Genomic DNA, 17,416 nt, shown 5'->3' with positions numbered 1-17,416 from the left:
GGCTACTTCTAATATAACACAGTTTTAAACTTAGTGTTTAAAAAAATAGCAAATCACTGGGAGAAAAAAAACACACACATACATTTGTGTTTTGTGTGTGTGTGTGTGTCCGAGACTTATTAATGCCATTAATTATTTAATTTTTTTTAATAAACCATGTTATTATAATTTGATGTGTGTTTTCTCTTGTTCCTCTTCTCCTCAGCATTGCCTGTGTTTGGGCCCTCTGCTGTATGGCATGTAGGTGGCTGACATCAGGCTGTCTGCGATGAGTTTTTATAGTTGTGGTGTGGGTGTATCTCTTTGACATTAGAAGATGAGGTAGAGTAATACATCAACTACATCTCAGGGCTTCATCGGGTGGATGTGATGTAACACAGCGTGAAAACTTAGAAACAATAATCTACTTGTTGACTTTGAGACATTTGGGCGGTGAAGGTCAAGATGCTGATTTCCATTATTCAAAAACAAAACTGACCTTCACGTTGATTTTAATTCATCTAATCCATAATCCAAGTCCTTTTTTTTTTTTTTTTCAAGTCCAGGTGCAGATTTCATTCAAAAGTGCATCATATTCAAAGGACTGAAATGAAAGCAGAATAAAACTCTTAAAATAAAACGTTATTAAAATTAGAATTATTATTTTTTTTTGCAAAAAGTATATTTTTCATAAAGTATTTTATCTATCCATCCATATTTCCATCTATCCATCGTCTGGTATCTTAAATAATCGCTGTTCTTCATTTGTCCACTAGGTGGTGTGAGTGATTTGATCATGTTTAATGCCGCAAATACATGAACAGGTGAATATATTGAATTCATTCACTAATATATTCAGCGTTTTGTCAGTGTCATACAATTTAATTTTTAAATATATATATATATATATATATATATATATATATTCAATATATTAATTTAACATTGATTATAATCAGAAATGTTTCTTGAGCAGAAAATTAGTATATTAGAATGATTTCTGAAGGATGTAATGATGCTGAAAATTCAGTTTTGCATCACAGGAGTACATTACATTTGAACATATATTCACATTAAAAAAAACATGTATTTTAAATTGTAAAGATATTTCACAATATTTTTTTTTTACTGTATTTTTGATCAAACAAATGCAGCCTTGGTGAGACTTTTTTTTTTCTTTTTTGAAAGCATAAAAATATTAAAAACGAAATAATTATTCTGAACCAAACTTTACTATCACACAAATGAATTATATTTCAAAATATATTTCCATAGAAAACAGTTATTTTAAATTGTAATAATGTTTCACAGTATTACTGTTTTTACTGCATTTTTGTTAAAATAAATGCAGCCTTGGTGAGACACTTTTTCCAAAAATATAAAATAAATGGTAACACTTTACAATAAGGTTCATTAGTTAACTACATTAGTTAACATGAACTAATAATGAACTGCACTTATACAGCGTTTATTAATCTTTGTTAATGTTAATTTCAACATTTACTAATACATTATTAAAATCTTGTTAACATTAGTTAATGCACTGTGAACTAACATGAACTAACAATGAACATCTGTATTTTTATTAACTAACGTTAGCGAAGATTAGTAAATACAGTAACAAATGTATTGCTCATGGTTAGTTCATGTTAGTTAATACATTAACTAATGTTTAACTAAGGAACCTTATTGTAAAGTGTTACCAAATAAATATATATTTAAATAAATAAATTATTCCAAACCAATCTTTGCCACCACATAAATGAATTATGTTTTAAAATTTAAATATTATATTTAAACTGTAATAATATTTCATGATATTACAGCTTTTACTGTATATATTTAAATAAATTGATTATTCCAAACCAAACTTTGCCACCACATAAATTAATTATATTTTAAAATTTAAATATTATATTTAAACTGTAATAATATTTCATGATATTACAGCTTTTGCTGTATTTTGATCAAATAAATGCAGCTTATTGACATTATTTTTAAATATATTTATACATATATTTAAATTTACAAATTTACTGAAATGTGAAAAGTAAATACTAAATAAATCATTATTCCACACTACATATTATATTATATTATATTATATTATATTATATTATATTATGTTATGTTATGTTATGTTATGTTATGTTATGTTATGTTATGTTATGTTATGTTATGTTATGTTATGTTATGTTATATTAGGCTACTAGATAAAGGTGTGTATGTAGCCTATTGTGATAATAATAAAATCTCACATAAATTATTATAACTTAATTTTGTTAATTTTATTAATTTTATTTTATTAATTTTATTATCAAGTTCTTTTAATCATTTAGATATTGAGAATATTTGAGAGTATAGAATAATTTATCCAAATGCATTTCTTTGTTTAGCTAACATATTTTCAATATTTTTAAATATATTTATACATATATTTCAATATGAAAAGTAGCCTAAATACTAAATAAATCATTATTTCGCACTATATGTATTATATTATTAATTAAAAATGCATCATATTACAGTGTTTCTCTTCTGTGATGTTACAGCGTGCCACGCCCATATTGAGCTACCGGTCTCTTGATTGGTTTAGATCCCAGAAAGGGCGTGTCTGCTGCCAACGTCAATCACTGGAATCGGCTCCAATGACGCCAGTCTGATAACTGTTGCTGTTGTCGCGGTGCGTTGAGACACACATCGGCGCGTTTGTTTGGGGATGTGCGTGATTTAACCGCGTCCAGATCACCGGAACGCGTGAGTACACTGCTCGTTTTCTGTCTGGTGCGTGATTTGACCGCAGCGCTGTTATACTGCGGTGTTGTGGTATTTGTGTGGTATATATATATATATATATATTTATATACATATATATATATAATTAGAGTGTGTCAGGGCTGCTGTGCTGAAAGTGCGCTTTAGCTCCGTGTTTCTATGTGCGTGTGACTCCCACGCAGCGCGGATCCGCTTCACTGCGACGCCAAGGCACAGAAACACACGCAGACACCGAGATGCGTTCCTGTGCGTGACTGAGTCTGTCAGGGATCGCTGCTTCAGTCATATATGAACATGATAGAAGCAACACATCAGCCTACCGAGTTCTCTATCTGCTGTCTTTTTACTCATTCTTACACACATCAGGGATTGTTTCTGCAATTAATGGTGCTTGAAACACTCTCACAGGTCAATTGTGTTTGTTTTCTAACAATGTCCAGTGAACATCTGTGACCCTGGAGCACAAAAGCAGATATAAGCAGCACAGGTATATTTGTAGCAATAGCCAACAATATATTGTATGGGTCAAAATTATATTTTTTCTTTTATGCCAAAAATCATTAGGATATTAAGTAAAGATCATGTTCCATGAAGATATTTTGTAAATTTCCTACTGTAAATATATCAAAACTTAATTTTTGATTAGTAATATGCATTGCTAAGAACTTCATTTGGACAACTTTAAAGGTGATTTTCTCAATATTTAGATTTTTTTGCACCCTCAGATTCCAGATTTTCATATAGTTGTATCACAGCCAAATATTGTCCGATCCTAACAAACCATACATCAATGAAAAGCTTATTTATTCAGCTTTCATATGATGTATACATCTCAGTTTGGTTGGTTTTGTGGTCCAGGGTCACATATATGAATCACATGACAATTCTGTCATTTCCAGGACATCTCGAATCATGTGTAACATTGTGCGATGGAAATTACATTACATTTTTTCTGGAATTGTATCATGGCATCCTAATGTTATGGATACAATTTTATGTAGGCAAAATGCGCCTAATTAAATAATGTTTTCATACTTGTAGCATAATTTGACAGAATTACAGCTTGATTGGAAATTACAATAGAAATGTCAAGTTTTGGATGAGGATAAATTAAAATCTATAACAGGCATGCGATGGAAAGAAGTTTACAAGTTTTGTTGTGATTGGCATATCACAATAAGAAAAAAAAAATCCATAACTTAGGAACATAAAAGCGCTAAACAAAAAACAGCCTTTAGTGTCTGTTGCTCAAATTTGATATAAACCTTATGTAGCCGCTGCGCTCGTCCGTTTACTGTGTTTTGTACAAATTTTTAATCATTTTAAAATGTTTCCGATCTACAACATTACATTACAATATAATGTAATGTATGATTGATTTATATTAAGACAGTATAAATCCATTTCACCAGCTAATTAGTCTTCAACAGTGATGCCATAGAAATGCAAAATCGGAAGTTCAAAGACAAAATTAGTTTCTCTGACGCATAAGTTCTATAACAGTAACACATTTGTTTTGAAATCTATCTAAATGGTGTAAATTTAACTGAGAGTTTATTTTAATTTTAACTTTAAAAGACTGTAAAGATGCTACGGTAAAAATCGGTTAACATTAATTGACTTAATTTTTAAAAATAATTTTGTTTATTTTTTTGTTTAAATAATTTTGTTTCTTCAGAGTTATGTTTATTCATGCATTTTTAAGTTTTAACAAAACAGGTTTTTAATACTTTGGTATATTAACGTTATATCAGTTAATGGTATATATATATATATATATATATATATATATATACATATAATATATTTTATTTATTTATTTATTTATAGAACTGTAAATTTGAGTTAATATCGTAAAATTTAAATATAGCCACTGTATTTTTAAGGTAAGATTCTGGCAACCACAGCTGCCTTTTTTTTAAAAGTAAAATGGCATTATTTATTTATTACATTGTAATGTTAGGTGGCTGGGCTGGTGTTCAGTTTTGTGCAGTTTTGTTCAGTTTTTTATTTTTAACTTGTAGATGAAACGGTAAAGCTTGATGCTAGCAACACAAAAATCTTGGGTTTCATTACAAGGAAGGCATGAACCTGACAAAATGAAAATGAAAGTCCTACAGCATTTTTTTTTCTCATGCATGATAGTGATTTGAATAAACGTAGCTTCTAATGGGTGAACACCATATTATAACATTGCTATTAAATGACACTCATTCTTCTGAGTCTGACGAGTGGACGGGTGTTTTGCATCTGATGAAGTTATCTGAGGTTGGAATCATATATTTTGAGCCTGCATCCCTCATGTTTTACATGTCCGTTCATCTTTTGAGGTCATGACGATTTTGCATGTGCTCAGTCTGGGCTGTGCTCGCGTTGAAGTGGATGGAAGTCATGGATTCTCTTCAGCTCTTAGTGAAGAATCCTCTGTTATTGTCTCTTCAGAACAACCTCTTATTTGAATGAAGTATAAGGTGAAGTGTGTCATTTTATTTGGATGTCAGAATACTTTCTTGTATGCCAGCTTAAAGGAATAGTTCACCCAAAAATAAAATTGACTGAAAATGTCCTCACCCTCAGACCTTTCGAGATGTAGAGGAGTTTTTCTTCATCAGATTTGGAGAAATGTAGCTCACCAATGGATCCTCTGCAGTGAATGGGTGCCGTCAGAATGAGAGTCCAAAAGCAGAGCGTTTGTAAGGAACAATCCATCATTAAGACATTTTTAGCTTCAAACCATTGATTACGGCTAAAATATGAGTCCATAATAATGCTTCCTCCAGTGAAAAAGTGGTCTGATCTGAATCAGGAGAGAAATCTGCACAGATCAAGCACCGTTTACAAGCCAAAACAGCTCTTAACAAATACGTGGGTGGATTTTGATGTGAGAGACAACAGGAGAAGGACTTTTTCACTGGAGAAAGCGTTATTATGGATTACAAACTCATATTTTGCCCAGAAGCAATGGTTTGAAGCTAAAAACATCTTAATGATGGATTTGTTTCTTCTCAGGATGTTAACTGATGGACTGGAGTGGTGTGGATTATTGTGATGTTTTTATCAGCTGTTTGGACTCTCATTCTGACGGCACCCATTCACTGCAGAGGATCCATTGGTGAGCTACATTTCTCCAAATCTGACGAAGAAACAAACTCATCTACATCTTGAATGGCCTGATTATGGCCTTGATTGACTTGACCAATGGCCTGAGTTTGGGGCGGGACTATCTGTTTGGCTAAACAATGGCAGACGTGGGGAACGTTCGGTAAACCTTTTTGAAACTCATTATTTCAGCCTTAAAGCGCCCCTATTATGGGTTATAAAAGGTTCATATTTTGGTTTTGGGAGTCCCCAACAACAGGTTGACATGCATGCAAGGTCAAAAAACACTTTCATTTTCTTACAGGCTAATATGCATTTATTTTTACCTAATTTGCGATTCGTTCAACGATGAATTTTTCCAAACCCCTCTTTTGCGTGACGCTAATCTGCAGTGATTGGTCGATTTCATTTAAAGCAGTGTTTGTGAGCTTTTATCTATCGCTCCAAAAGTGGCACCTATAGTGGCAAAGAATGAATTTGCATTTTTATTCAGACCAACGCGAAAAAGACCAACAAGTGGGCGGCAATACGCTAATGTTTCATGTTGACGTCAACATGAAACGGCTTGGGATTCATTTTAAAAATGACTCGTTTCAATGATTCAGAGTCGACTCTTTCTTTTGAGAGACAATAACTTTATACACGGTGCACTTTCAGATTTAATACTTTGCAGGATGTTTTCATTCACTTGGGGCTGTGTTACTGCATGAAAGCTCATTTTCCAAAATCCATAATAGGGGCACTTTAAAATGGAGTATTTTAGTGTAGTTAATAAGTAAAATAAACAGTTCTCAAGTCTGATCTGAGAAGACAAACACACTTTCACACAAATAAAGAAACGCAGTGTGTCAGCGTCTTTTCAGGAATGACAAAAATCTTTGAAAACAAGCAGAAATGCAAATGATTTCAGAAGGCCGGTCATTGTTTTCTGTTCTGAAGGCGTTTATAGTCATCTCTCTGTCATTTTTCCCCTCGTCCTCCTTCCGTGTCCTCATTCTGTGCGTCTGACTCTGGGGACTGAACCCAGAAACACACGGTGAGTTTAGACACGTGTCAGCAGGTGCCGTCCAGTCAGATGTGCTTTAAATCCAGAGCACCTTTAGGAAGATTTGTTCGTTTCTAGCATTTGACTCTCTTCGTAAGCAGTAACAGGCGGCCGGATGTCCAAACGGCACACTCAAATCTCCTTTGAACCCCGTTTTTGATGTCCGCTCATAAACCTCTCGCCATTCTTATCCAAATCTGTGGCAGATTCACGGCCGAAAGCGTTTGTGCTGCAAAAACCTGCAAAGCGGCCTTATTTTCTTCAGCCGGAGCGTTTACTGGTCTGCTATTTCTGACATTTATAGGCTGACGGCTGTATTTTTAGCTCTTTTCATAGAGGCTCGATTGAATTAGTCCGAGTTCAGAGCTCATACGCAGTAAAAATCAGGCTGCTTTGGCATTTTTATTGTTCATTTGTTTGAGACGGGATGCGGCGGGATGACCTGCGTCGAGCTCTCAGCCGCGGCATTGACTCACGAGGACGCAACTTTGACTGGAAAAAAAGAAATAAATGAGTCCTTGAGAACTTATTGAATAAACTTTAAATGGATAATATTCCTTTTATAATATTCATATTAGATGAAAAGCTTAATTTAATGCTTCTTTGGCAAAAAAAAACAGAAATAAGCTGAAGCAATAGAACTACTTACTTGAAGTAAAACAAAGACTGTAGTAAAAATATATTAAACCTAAAATGCTACATGTTCAATTGCCAAATTCCACAAACAGGTTCAAATATGCAATCTTTGATCACATTCTGAATTAGAAAATCGTAATGCAGCTAAAAATAAATTATGAGAACGAAAAATGATTTGATTTATAGTCTGATACTTTCATTCGTTTGTCACTTGACAAATTGTTCATTTGACGGCATCAGGAATACACAATATTTTGGTGATTATGTGATTTTTATTTTTAAATAATTTTTATAAACATCTGTTTATAAGTATTTGGCAGATATTTCTGGCAGGTCCGGAAGTATTCCTTGATTTGGAATGAAACAATCAATATGTAATTGAAGTGCAGACTTTCAGCTTTAATTCAAAGGGTTGAACAAAAATATAACATAAAATGCTTATGAATTACAACCATTTTTATACACAGTCCCCCCATTTTCAGGGGCTCAAATGTAATTGGACAAATAAATGTAATCATGAATAAAATGTTCATTTTTAATATTTTGATGAGGACTGCCTTAAGTCTGTAACTCATGGACATCAGCAGAGACCGGGTTTCCTTCTTTGAGATGCTTTACTGCAGCGGACTTCAGTTGTTGTTTGTTTGTGGCTCTTTCTGTCTGTAGTTTTGTCTTCAGCGAGTGAAATGCAGCTCAATCGGGTTGAAATCAGGAGATTGACTCGGCCATTGCAGAATAGTCCACTCTTTTACCTTCAAAAACTCCTGCGTTGCTTTGCAGTATGTTTGGTGTCATCGTCCATTTGTTCTATGAAGTGCCGCCCAATCAGCTTTGCTGCATTTGGCTGAATCTGGGCAGAGAGTATATCTCTATACACTTCAGAATTGATCCGTCACGTTATCAATAAACACCAGTAACCCAGAGCCACTGAAGCCATCACACTGCTCCGTGTTTCACAGATGATGCTGTGTGTTTTGATCATGAGCTGTTCCAAACCTTCTTCATACTTTTTTCTTCTCGTCATTCTGGTACAGGTTCATCTCAACTTCAGTTGTCCAAAGAATGCTTTTCCAGAAGTGCTCTGGCTTTTTTAGATGTTTTTGTCAAAGTCTAATCTGGCCTTGTTTGCACCTCGTGGTGAAGCCTCTGTATTTGCTCTGGTGAAGTCTTCTCTTGATTGTAGATGCGTCTGTCTCCTGGAGAGTGTTCTTCTCTTGGCTGGATGTTGTGAAAGGGTTTTTCTTCACCATGGAGAGGATTCTCCGATCATCATCACTGTTGTCCTCTGTGGACGTCCAGGTCTTTTTATGATTCTGAGTTCACCAGTGTGTTCTTTTTCTCTCAGAATGTACCAGTCTGTTGATTTGTCGGCTCCTAATGTTCCTGCTCTCTCTCGCTGATGGATTTGTTTTGTTTTTGAAGCCTAACAATGGTCTGTTTCACTTGTATGAAGAGCTCCTTTGCTTCAGAGTGATTCAGAGCAACAGCTTCCAGATGCAAATGGCACACTTAGAATCAACTCCAGACCTTTTACCTGCTTAATTAATGTAGAAATAACGAAGGAGTAGCTTCATCTGTCCATGAAATTTTAAAATTTTAATAAAAATATTTATTTTTTCAACCTGTATTAGCAGATGTTTCATATTTTGGGCAGTATTTATTTATTTATTTAAGTGTTTTATTCTGTATTTTCAGATATTTGATATTTTTTGGCAATATTTATTTTATTTTACTTTACTTTGTTGGCTGAATGTATGTATTTATTTGTGTAATTAATTAATTAATAAATTTTATTTAATTGGTTTTGGTATATATTTCCTATTTTGGGCAACATTTATTTATTTATTTATATATTTTTTATTTATTTATTTTTTTTAATCAGTATGGGCAGATATTAAAAAAATTCTTTCATTCATTCAATTTGGTATTGCCAGATATTTTATATTTTGGGCAATATTAATTTAGTTATTATTATTTTTTCTAATCAACATTGGCAAATATTTGATACTTCAGGCTTATTACAAATGAGAAAATCATTATAATCCAGCTAAATATAAATAAAATGAACATTTCACCTTTCTAGTCCCATCTAGTCCGAGTCTTTCATTCATTTGTCCCTTGACAGACATAAAATAAACGGCTGATGAACGACCCCTCACTGTTCTGATCTTCATGTCATCGGTGTGTGTGTGTGTGTGATCTCGGTGAAAGTGTGATCTGATCACACTCATGTGACGTCCCAGGCCTCGCGTTCATCGCTGGTTTGTTGGCGTTTTGGTCTGAAGTGATGACACGCAGTAACTGTATGCCAGCGGAAACACACGCTCGCATGCAGACGAACATAAAGACATCCATCTGTTTGTGAGGAGTGCAGTGCTGACACCCAGAAACACCACATGGACGTCTGACTTAAACGAGATGCTCCAGGAAAATCACGTCGTCATTTTTGTCATTTTTTCCATCACCAAATCTGTGGGAAAAATAATGATTGTGTTCTAACAGGTTGCCAGAATGGTTTATAGTCCACCATTGACAAACAGGTCACCCAGCCCTAAACTAAAACAGACGAACCTCTATCATACAAAGCCTTTCTGAAGCAAATATGCTGGTTTTGCTAACAGGCTTCAGTGTTAAACAGATGATGTTATTTATAAACTGTAAATTGACTCCATATCGGATACTGGGGTTATATATGGTTTTTGTTTATTCATTTATTTATTTAATAGTATTACCAAATAAAGTATTTGATATTTACAGCAATATTTATTCATTTATTTAATTATTTTTAATTTGTATTGGCTGATATTTGATATTTCTGGTAGTATTAGTTTATTATATTTTTAATATAAAAGTAATATTCATTCGTTCAGTATGTTTTTTTTGGTTTTTTTAATCATTGGCAGATATTTTATATTTTGGCCAATACTTACTTATTTATTTATTTGTTTGTTTGTTTGTTTTCTCAGATATTTGGTATTTCTCGCAATATTTCATTCATTCTATATTGGCAGATATTTGATGTTTCCTGCAATATTTATTTATTCATTTAGTTTGTAATCATATTTGCAAATGTTTTTGAAAATATGTATTTATTCATTTATTTTTTAATTGATATTGCCAAGTATTTGATATTTTGGTATTGGCAGATGCTTGTTATTTATGGCAATATTTATTTATTTATCGGTATTGGCAGATATTTGATATATCGATGTTGGCAAAATGTTAATATTTTTTTATATGTATTTATTTGTATTGGTTTTGGCAGATATTTCATATTTTGGGCAATATTTATTCATTTATTTATTTAATCGGTACTGCAGATATTTCATATTTTGGACAATATTTTTTCCCCTTTTTTAATTGATATGGTCAAACATTTGATATTTCTGGCAACATTTATTTATATTTTAATCGTTATCTGCAGATATTTGATATTTCTGGCAATATTTAATTAATTTATTTAATTTGTATCTGTATATGATATTTCCAGCAATATTTATTAATTTATTTATTTTTTAATCAGTACTGCCAATTATTTGATATTTTCAGGTCATTTTAAAATTGTATTGCTGGATATTAAATATTTCAATGTGCCTATCGGCAGAATTTAAAAGGAACATTTATAAATTTTTCATACTGCACTATATAATGCAGTTAAATTAACTTATTTTAGATGTTAATGTGTTAGTTTAGATTTGAATCCATATATAGAGCACTCTGTCTGTGTCTGCTGGACACATCGAGTCTCCTTCAGTTCAGCGTGTCGCTCTTAAAGGCTGCTGAATATTCTTCTGTGGTGCACTATTTATAGCTGCATCCTAATTATCTGTGACCCACACACACTCAAACACTGATCTCTGCTGCACACATCAAACACAACACACTGCCACTGTGTGAGATGAAGATGTTGCTTCAGGATCCAGCGCTTTGTTTCGTTTCGGAGAGCGTTTGGTGGAAGCGGTAAACAGCCACCTAGAAGACCCTAGCAACCACATAGCGACGCAGTAGAAAGCATCTGGTCAAGTGTGATTTTAAGCAGCAGATGCTGGTTTTCTGGCACCTCTGTACAGATGTTTGCTAAGAGTTAAAAGAGATGACATTAATAAAGTAAAACACATACACGATATACTCTCTCCATATCGATTACTGGGTGATATGTAATGCTGTTCGTTCATTCATTTATTCAGCAGATTTTTCATATATCCAGTTTTATTTGATATTTGATATTCCCGGCCAAAAAACATTTATCTGTCTGTCTGTGTTGTCAAATTACAAATTATATCAAATATTTGATATTTCCAGCTTTGTTTGTTTGTTTATTGGTGTTGACAGATATTTGATATGTTGGGCAATGTATACTTATTTATTGATATTGCCAGATATTGAATATTTCACAGGCAAATGAATGAATTAATTTATTTTACTATGTATTGGCAGATTGATTGATTGATCATTATTGGCAGGTATTTGACATTTGCAGATTTTTTTATTTATTTGTTTGCTTGTATTGGCAGATATTTGAGATTTTCGTTAATAAATAAACATTTATAAATATTTACAGATATTTTTCAGTAATATTGTATTGATGTATTTATTTAATAGGTATTGTCAAATATTTTATATTTCCAGCAATATATTTTTTCATTATTTAATTACTTTCTTATTGGCTTTGGCAGATATTTTAGTATTTGAGGCAATATATAAATATATACATATACATGCATATTTATTTATTTATTTATTGCATTGGCAGATATTTGGTGTTCTAGCAACCACATAGTGATGCCCTAGAAACCCCTTAGCAACTGCATAGCAACGCCCTGGTATGTAAACATGCGACTGGTGTGTTTCCTCAGGTGCAGGTGTGTGTGACGGACATCATCATGCTCAAAGGCTCTCGGTGATCCGCTCCTTCCCATGATTCCTCATCAGGCCGCCCCATGCCAGCCCGTAACCATGACAACCACTCGCCCCCGTGAGCCCCTCCGTCGCCCGGCGGCCGTTTGACTGGATGAGGAACCCGGCCTCCAGTGATGTGATGCACAGGTTTGAGGTTCTTGGGATTGTGGGGGAAGGTGAGTCCCGGCAGAGCACACCAGACTGAGAAACTAGGCTAAAATAAAGAAATGATGTGGAAAATACAGGATAAAGGAACACTTCATGCACTAAATGCCCTGTTTTGTCCTGCTATTTCTCCATCGTTTGTCACAAATGCTTTTTATGGCCTTGTTTCTTGAAGCACTTAATGCGGTCACATAATGAAAAATTAAATTTTCCTTGATCTTTAGAAATAAAAGTTTGATGTATCATGAGAACTTGCTGTAACCTTCAGAACTCAGGGCTAAAAGCACTTTTATTGAGACAAAAAAATGCCTAATTTTTGATGTCAGACATTGCAGATGCATTAACACATGACTGGGAGGTTATGGGAGGTTTGTCTGAAATAGAGCACTGAAGATTAAATTTTGAATTCAATTCACACTTATTTTCTCTGAATCTGTGAGTCAGTGTCGTCTGATCACAGTATCAGGAGGCTGATTTGTCATAATTTTATTCTGACTAATAATGGCATGGAAGAAAACTCAAAATTGCGCAGCGGTGTCGGTGTGTTTTTTAAGTGGAAATTTGTGTACAGAGAGGAATATACAGTTCTGCTTGTCGATATTCATTTTATATTACGCACCTCAGTGAGTAGTTCTTACTGAAAAGCACTTGAATGACTCCTTTCATACATTTAATAAGGCACTTTATTTTATCGTACTCATATATTGAACTGTTCAGAAGTTTGGAGTTTGTAAGATTTCTGATTTTTTTTTAATTGACTTTTGCGTGGATTAAAATTGATCAAAAGTGACATTTATAATGTAACAAAATATTTATGTTTCAAATAAAAGCTGAACTTTCTGTTCATCTGTGAATCCTGAAAAATATATATCACAGTTTCCCCAAAAATATTGTGCCGCACAACTGTTTTCAACATTGATAATAATCAGAAATGTTTTTGAGCAGCAAATCAGCATATTAGCATGATTTCTGAAGATCATGTGACACTGAAGACTGGAGTAATGATGCTGAAAATACAGCTGCGCATCACAGGAATAAATTACATTTTAACAGATATTCACACAGAAAACAGTTATTTTAAATGGTAAAAATTTTACAATATTACTATTTTTACTGTATTTGGTGAGCAGAAGAATAAAAAACAACAAAAACGCTTACTGACCCCAAACTTTTGACCAGTAGTGTTTCTTTGTCTCTATTCTGCAATATTCAGTGAAAGTCTTTATATTTAACATGAACGTTGCATTTTTAAAGATCTTGTTCATGACTTATGAATGTGCTGGAATGTGCTGGATCTTCTGGCGATTCTATGTATTGTAGTGACGTGTGTGTTGAGGTGTGTGAAGTCGACCTGCAGCTCCTCTCTCTCTCTCTCTCTCTCTCTCTCTCTCTGTACATTTTGTATGAGGGTGTGGTAAAAGTCTCGGGGGATCAGGTTATTTTTACCCTTTCATCTATCTCTCACACTCTGATGCCCCACTAACACCGCGGCGAGTGTGTGTGGTGTGATCGTTGGGTAAGATGTGCGCTTTCTCACAATGAGTCTTAAGGGTGAATATCATGAAAACTGAAAAGCTGAGGTCATATTGAACCCCAAAATCTAAAATGACATGTTCCCTAAAGAAAATGAAAGACATTTGCAACATTTTCTTGCCCTGTGACATTGTTTTTCATGACGGTGATGCACAATAAGAAGCTAATGGGGTTAATGCCACTGGAATAACTTCAAAATATAATTCACTCTAAGATTGTCTATATTTAGTTGCCGTAACCCTAACTTTTGGGAACCATTTATAAATTATCTGGACTCTGGGGTTGCAAAAATGATGTTGTTCATATTACACTATAATGTCAGGTGTATTTTGATATGTTAAAATGAGTTAGCTTCTAATCTCTTTTTATTGTTTTTTATTTGAGTTTTTTGAAATATTGTAAACAATACCCATTATTTGGAATAACAGTAAAAAAAAAATTTTTTTTATTAAAACATAAAATTATGCTTTTTTTTATGTGTAATTTGCGAAACCATCAATAAATATATTGAGAGATGTGAGCAGCAGGGCAATTTGAAAAATATTTTAATTCTTTAATTTTGAATTGAAAACGCAGGGCAGTTTAATTAAAAAAAAAAAACCTGCAAGGTCTCGAGACAAGTTTTTATAAAGTTGACCATCTTTTGACATGCCTTTTTAAAACAACATGTCATGTGCAAGATGCTGCAAAAGATGCGAGATGTGGGCGCAGCATTCAGAGATATCCGTCTAGTGTGTATTTACATAGAAAAACAATGGAAATGCAGTACAGTTGAATGCAAAAACGACCCCTAACTCTACCAATTTTATTTGTTGCAATGCAAAACTATTGATGTATTGATTCAATAAATAAACTGTAAAGTAAAATTGTAAGTGGGTAGTTGATATTCAATACTTTTTGGAAGTTTATTTGTCCTGAAAGGTGGCTTTTGCTAATAATTTTTTATGGTGCTGCTTTATTAGCTCATATTAATGGGAATATTTGTACAAATCTATCTTATCTTACAGATATTTGTTGCATTGCAACAATGCGATTTTGGGGTGTAAAAATAATGATATAATTTATGACAATCAGCCATCATAAAATAGGCAAAAACATGCATTATAGTTACTTTTAAGATTTTGTGCTATTTGGGCTCATCCCAAAGATACACACGTTTAATTTATTGCACTTTATCTGTTTGCGGCTGTAGATTTAAATTACAATACATATATTTAACGAGTTTTTTCTCCACTTCAGCAGCACTTACAAACATCAAACTTAGCAGTTTTATTCCTCTCTATATTCTGAAGGTTTTTACTGAGGGGTTTGTTCATATATCATTCACACTGATTGGTATAACATTTTATTCATAACAACATGATGAAAATGTATTTTTCTGGCTGTTGACAGTATATTCTGATTTATGGAGTGATAAAAAGAGAAATCCAAAATCCCTTCAGTAAACATCTTTGTCTCCAATATGTCAACAAAATTAAACAAATATTTTGAACCTGGCCTTATCCAGTGTTCAGATTTATTTTCTGGAAATGTATGCAAATTAGCGCATATTTACGTAGAACATTTCAGAAAATTTATAATACAAAAATGTTTGCAATTCTTAATGTAATCAATCGATTCTGGGGGAATATGGTGATATCTAATAGTTAAATTTTTAACCTTATTCGCCTGGGGGGTGTGAAATATAATTTCTTCATTTTTTCATACATTATTTAATGAGATTCACCCATAAGGTCTTGTTGTCTTTGGTTATTAATGGTCATTAGTAGGGGATTCTTGTTGGTCTGTGACTCCAGCTAATCCGTTTCAGACGGAAAGTAGCCCAAGGCCCGGAGAGAGATGATAATTATAAAGATCATTGTATAATATAATCCAGATTAACACACAATAATGTATAAACAATGGTAGTGTATTAACTGATGCTCTCAGATGAGTGTGTGTGAGTGTTTGTGTGTTTGTGTGTGAGTGTGTGTGTGTGTGTGTGTGTGTGTGTGTGAGAGAGAGAGAGAGTGTGTGAGTGTGAGAGTATGTGTGTGCGGCGTGCTGTGTGTGTGTGTCTTTGTTTTTGTGTGTGAGAGAGAGAGTGTGTGAGAGTGTTTGTGTGTGTGAGAGAATGTGTGTGAGAGAGAGAGAGAGAGTGAGTGTGTGTGTGTGTGTGTGTGTGTGAGTGTGTGAGTGTGAGTGAGTGTGAGTGTGAGTGTGAGTGTGAGTGTGAGTGTGAGTGTGAGTGTGAGTGTGAGTGTGAGTGTGAGTGTGAGTGTGTGTGTGTGTGTGTGTGTGGCGTGCTGTGTGTTCAGCTGTCAGTGGATCGTTTTCTCTCTGTTGGCCATCAGTAGTTTAATCTCCTCTCAGCTGTTCTCTTCTCTCTCATATTCCTCCGTTCCCATCCTGACGTCTTTGTTTATTCTCTCGCCGCTCAATGCTAATTGAAAGCCAATTGATTTGGTTGAGACTTGCCAATATATTTCTGCCTTCAGGTGATCATCAAATGATGGTGTTCATGAGATGAGCGCACATGAATGGCGAGGTCCTAAGAGGGAAAGTCTGGGTTTTTAGAGGAGCGTGGTGGAAGTTAATTGGTTTCGATTATAATCAGGCCCAAATGGAACTGAAATGCCTGTCATTACAAACTTCTACACATCTGCTGCCCAGTGTATTTTTGTTTTACCTTTTAAAGGCTTAGTTCAATGATCATTCTGTCATTATTTATTCCCATTTACACCCTCATGTTGTTCCAAACAGTGCTATATTAGTGTCATTGATGTACTATTATAGTTTTTGTTAATATTTTAAATTAGATTTTTTTTTATATTTAAATTAGATTTTCTTTGTTGTTTTCAATGTAATATTAGTTAAAGATTTTGTAATTTTGCTGTTTTACTTGCTTTTTTTAGTTTGTTTTAAATCTCTTTGTAGTTTTTAGTTATTTTAGCACTTAAATTGAATGAAAAAGAGAAATGTTGCCTTGACAACTAGCTGAAATAAAATAATTGTAAGCTTTTTATGTTTTATTTAAGTTATGTTTATTTTATATTATTTTTAAGTAATGAAAATGTTTTTTAATTAATTATAATAAGCCTAGTTACCAAATCTGTATGACTTTATTTCTACTGTGCAGTGTTATTTTAGAATTATTTATATACTATAGTATATAAGTTTTTGAATTGGCTTTTATTTTTATATTTTCAGCTTTCTTTCAAAATTGAATCCCAATTCTTTCTAATTGTTTTATGTGCATTTGTCATTTTGCATTAGTTTTTGTTTAAAAAAAAAAAAAACATTTAC

At 33.4% G+C, this 17,416-nt stretch overlaps 1 protein-coding gene across 4 annotated transcripts in view; it reads left to right on the top strand.

The window, feature by feature from the left end:
* The first annotated feature begins 2,552 nt into the window (after nt 1-2,552).
* Nucleotides 2,553-17,416, top strand: part of LOC131532061 (cyclin-dependent kinase-like 5) — a 62,146-nt gene continuing 47,282 nt past the window's right edge. The window contains exons 1-2 of one of the 4 annotated variants that reach the window (XM_058763401.1): nt 2,553-2,736; nt 12,391-12,609. In XM_058763401.1, the coding sequence (XP_058619384.1) occupies nt 12,546-12,609 (64 nt within the window). In that variant the 5' untranslated portion in view covers nt 2,553-2,736; nt 12,391-12,545. The remainder of the gene's footprint in view (nt 2,737-12,390; nt 12,610-17,416) is intronic. The other 3 variants (XM_058763400.1, XM_058763399.1, XM_058763398.1) reach the window with 3 other exon arrangements.

Source organism: Onychostoma macrolepis, chromosome 23, assembly GCF_012432095.1.
Source record: "Onychostoma macrolepis isolate SWU-2019 chromosome 23, ASM1243209v1, whole genome shotgun sequence".
NCBI classification, from domain to species: Eukaryota; Metazoa; Chordata; class Actinopteri; order Cypriniformes; family Cyprinidae; genus Onychostoma; species Onychostoma macrolepis.
This window is presented reverse-complemented; position numbering and strand designations above follow the sequence as displayed.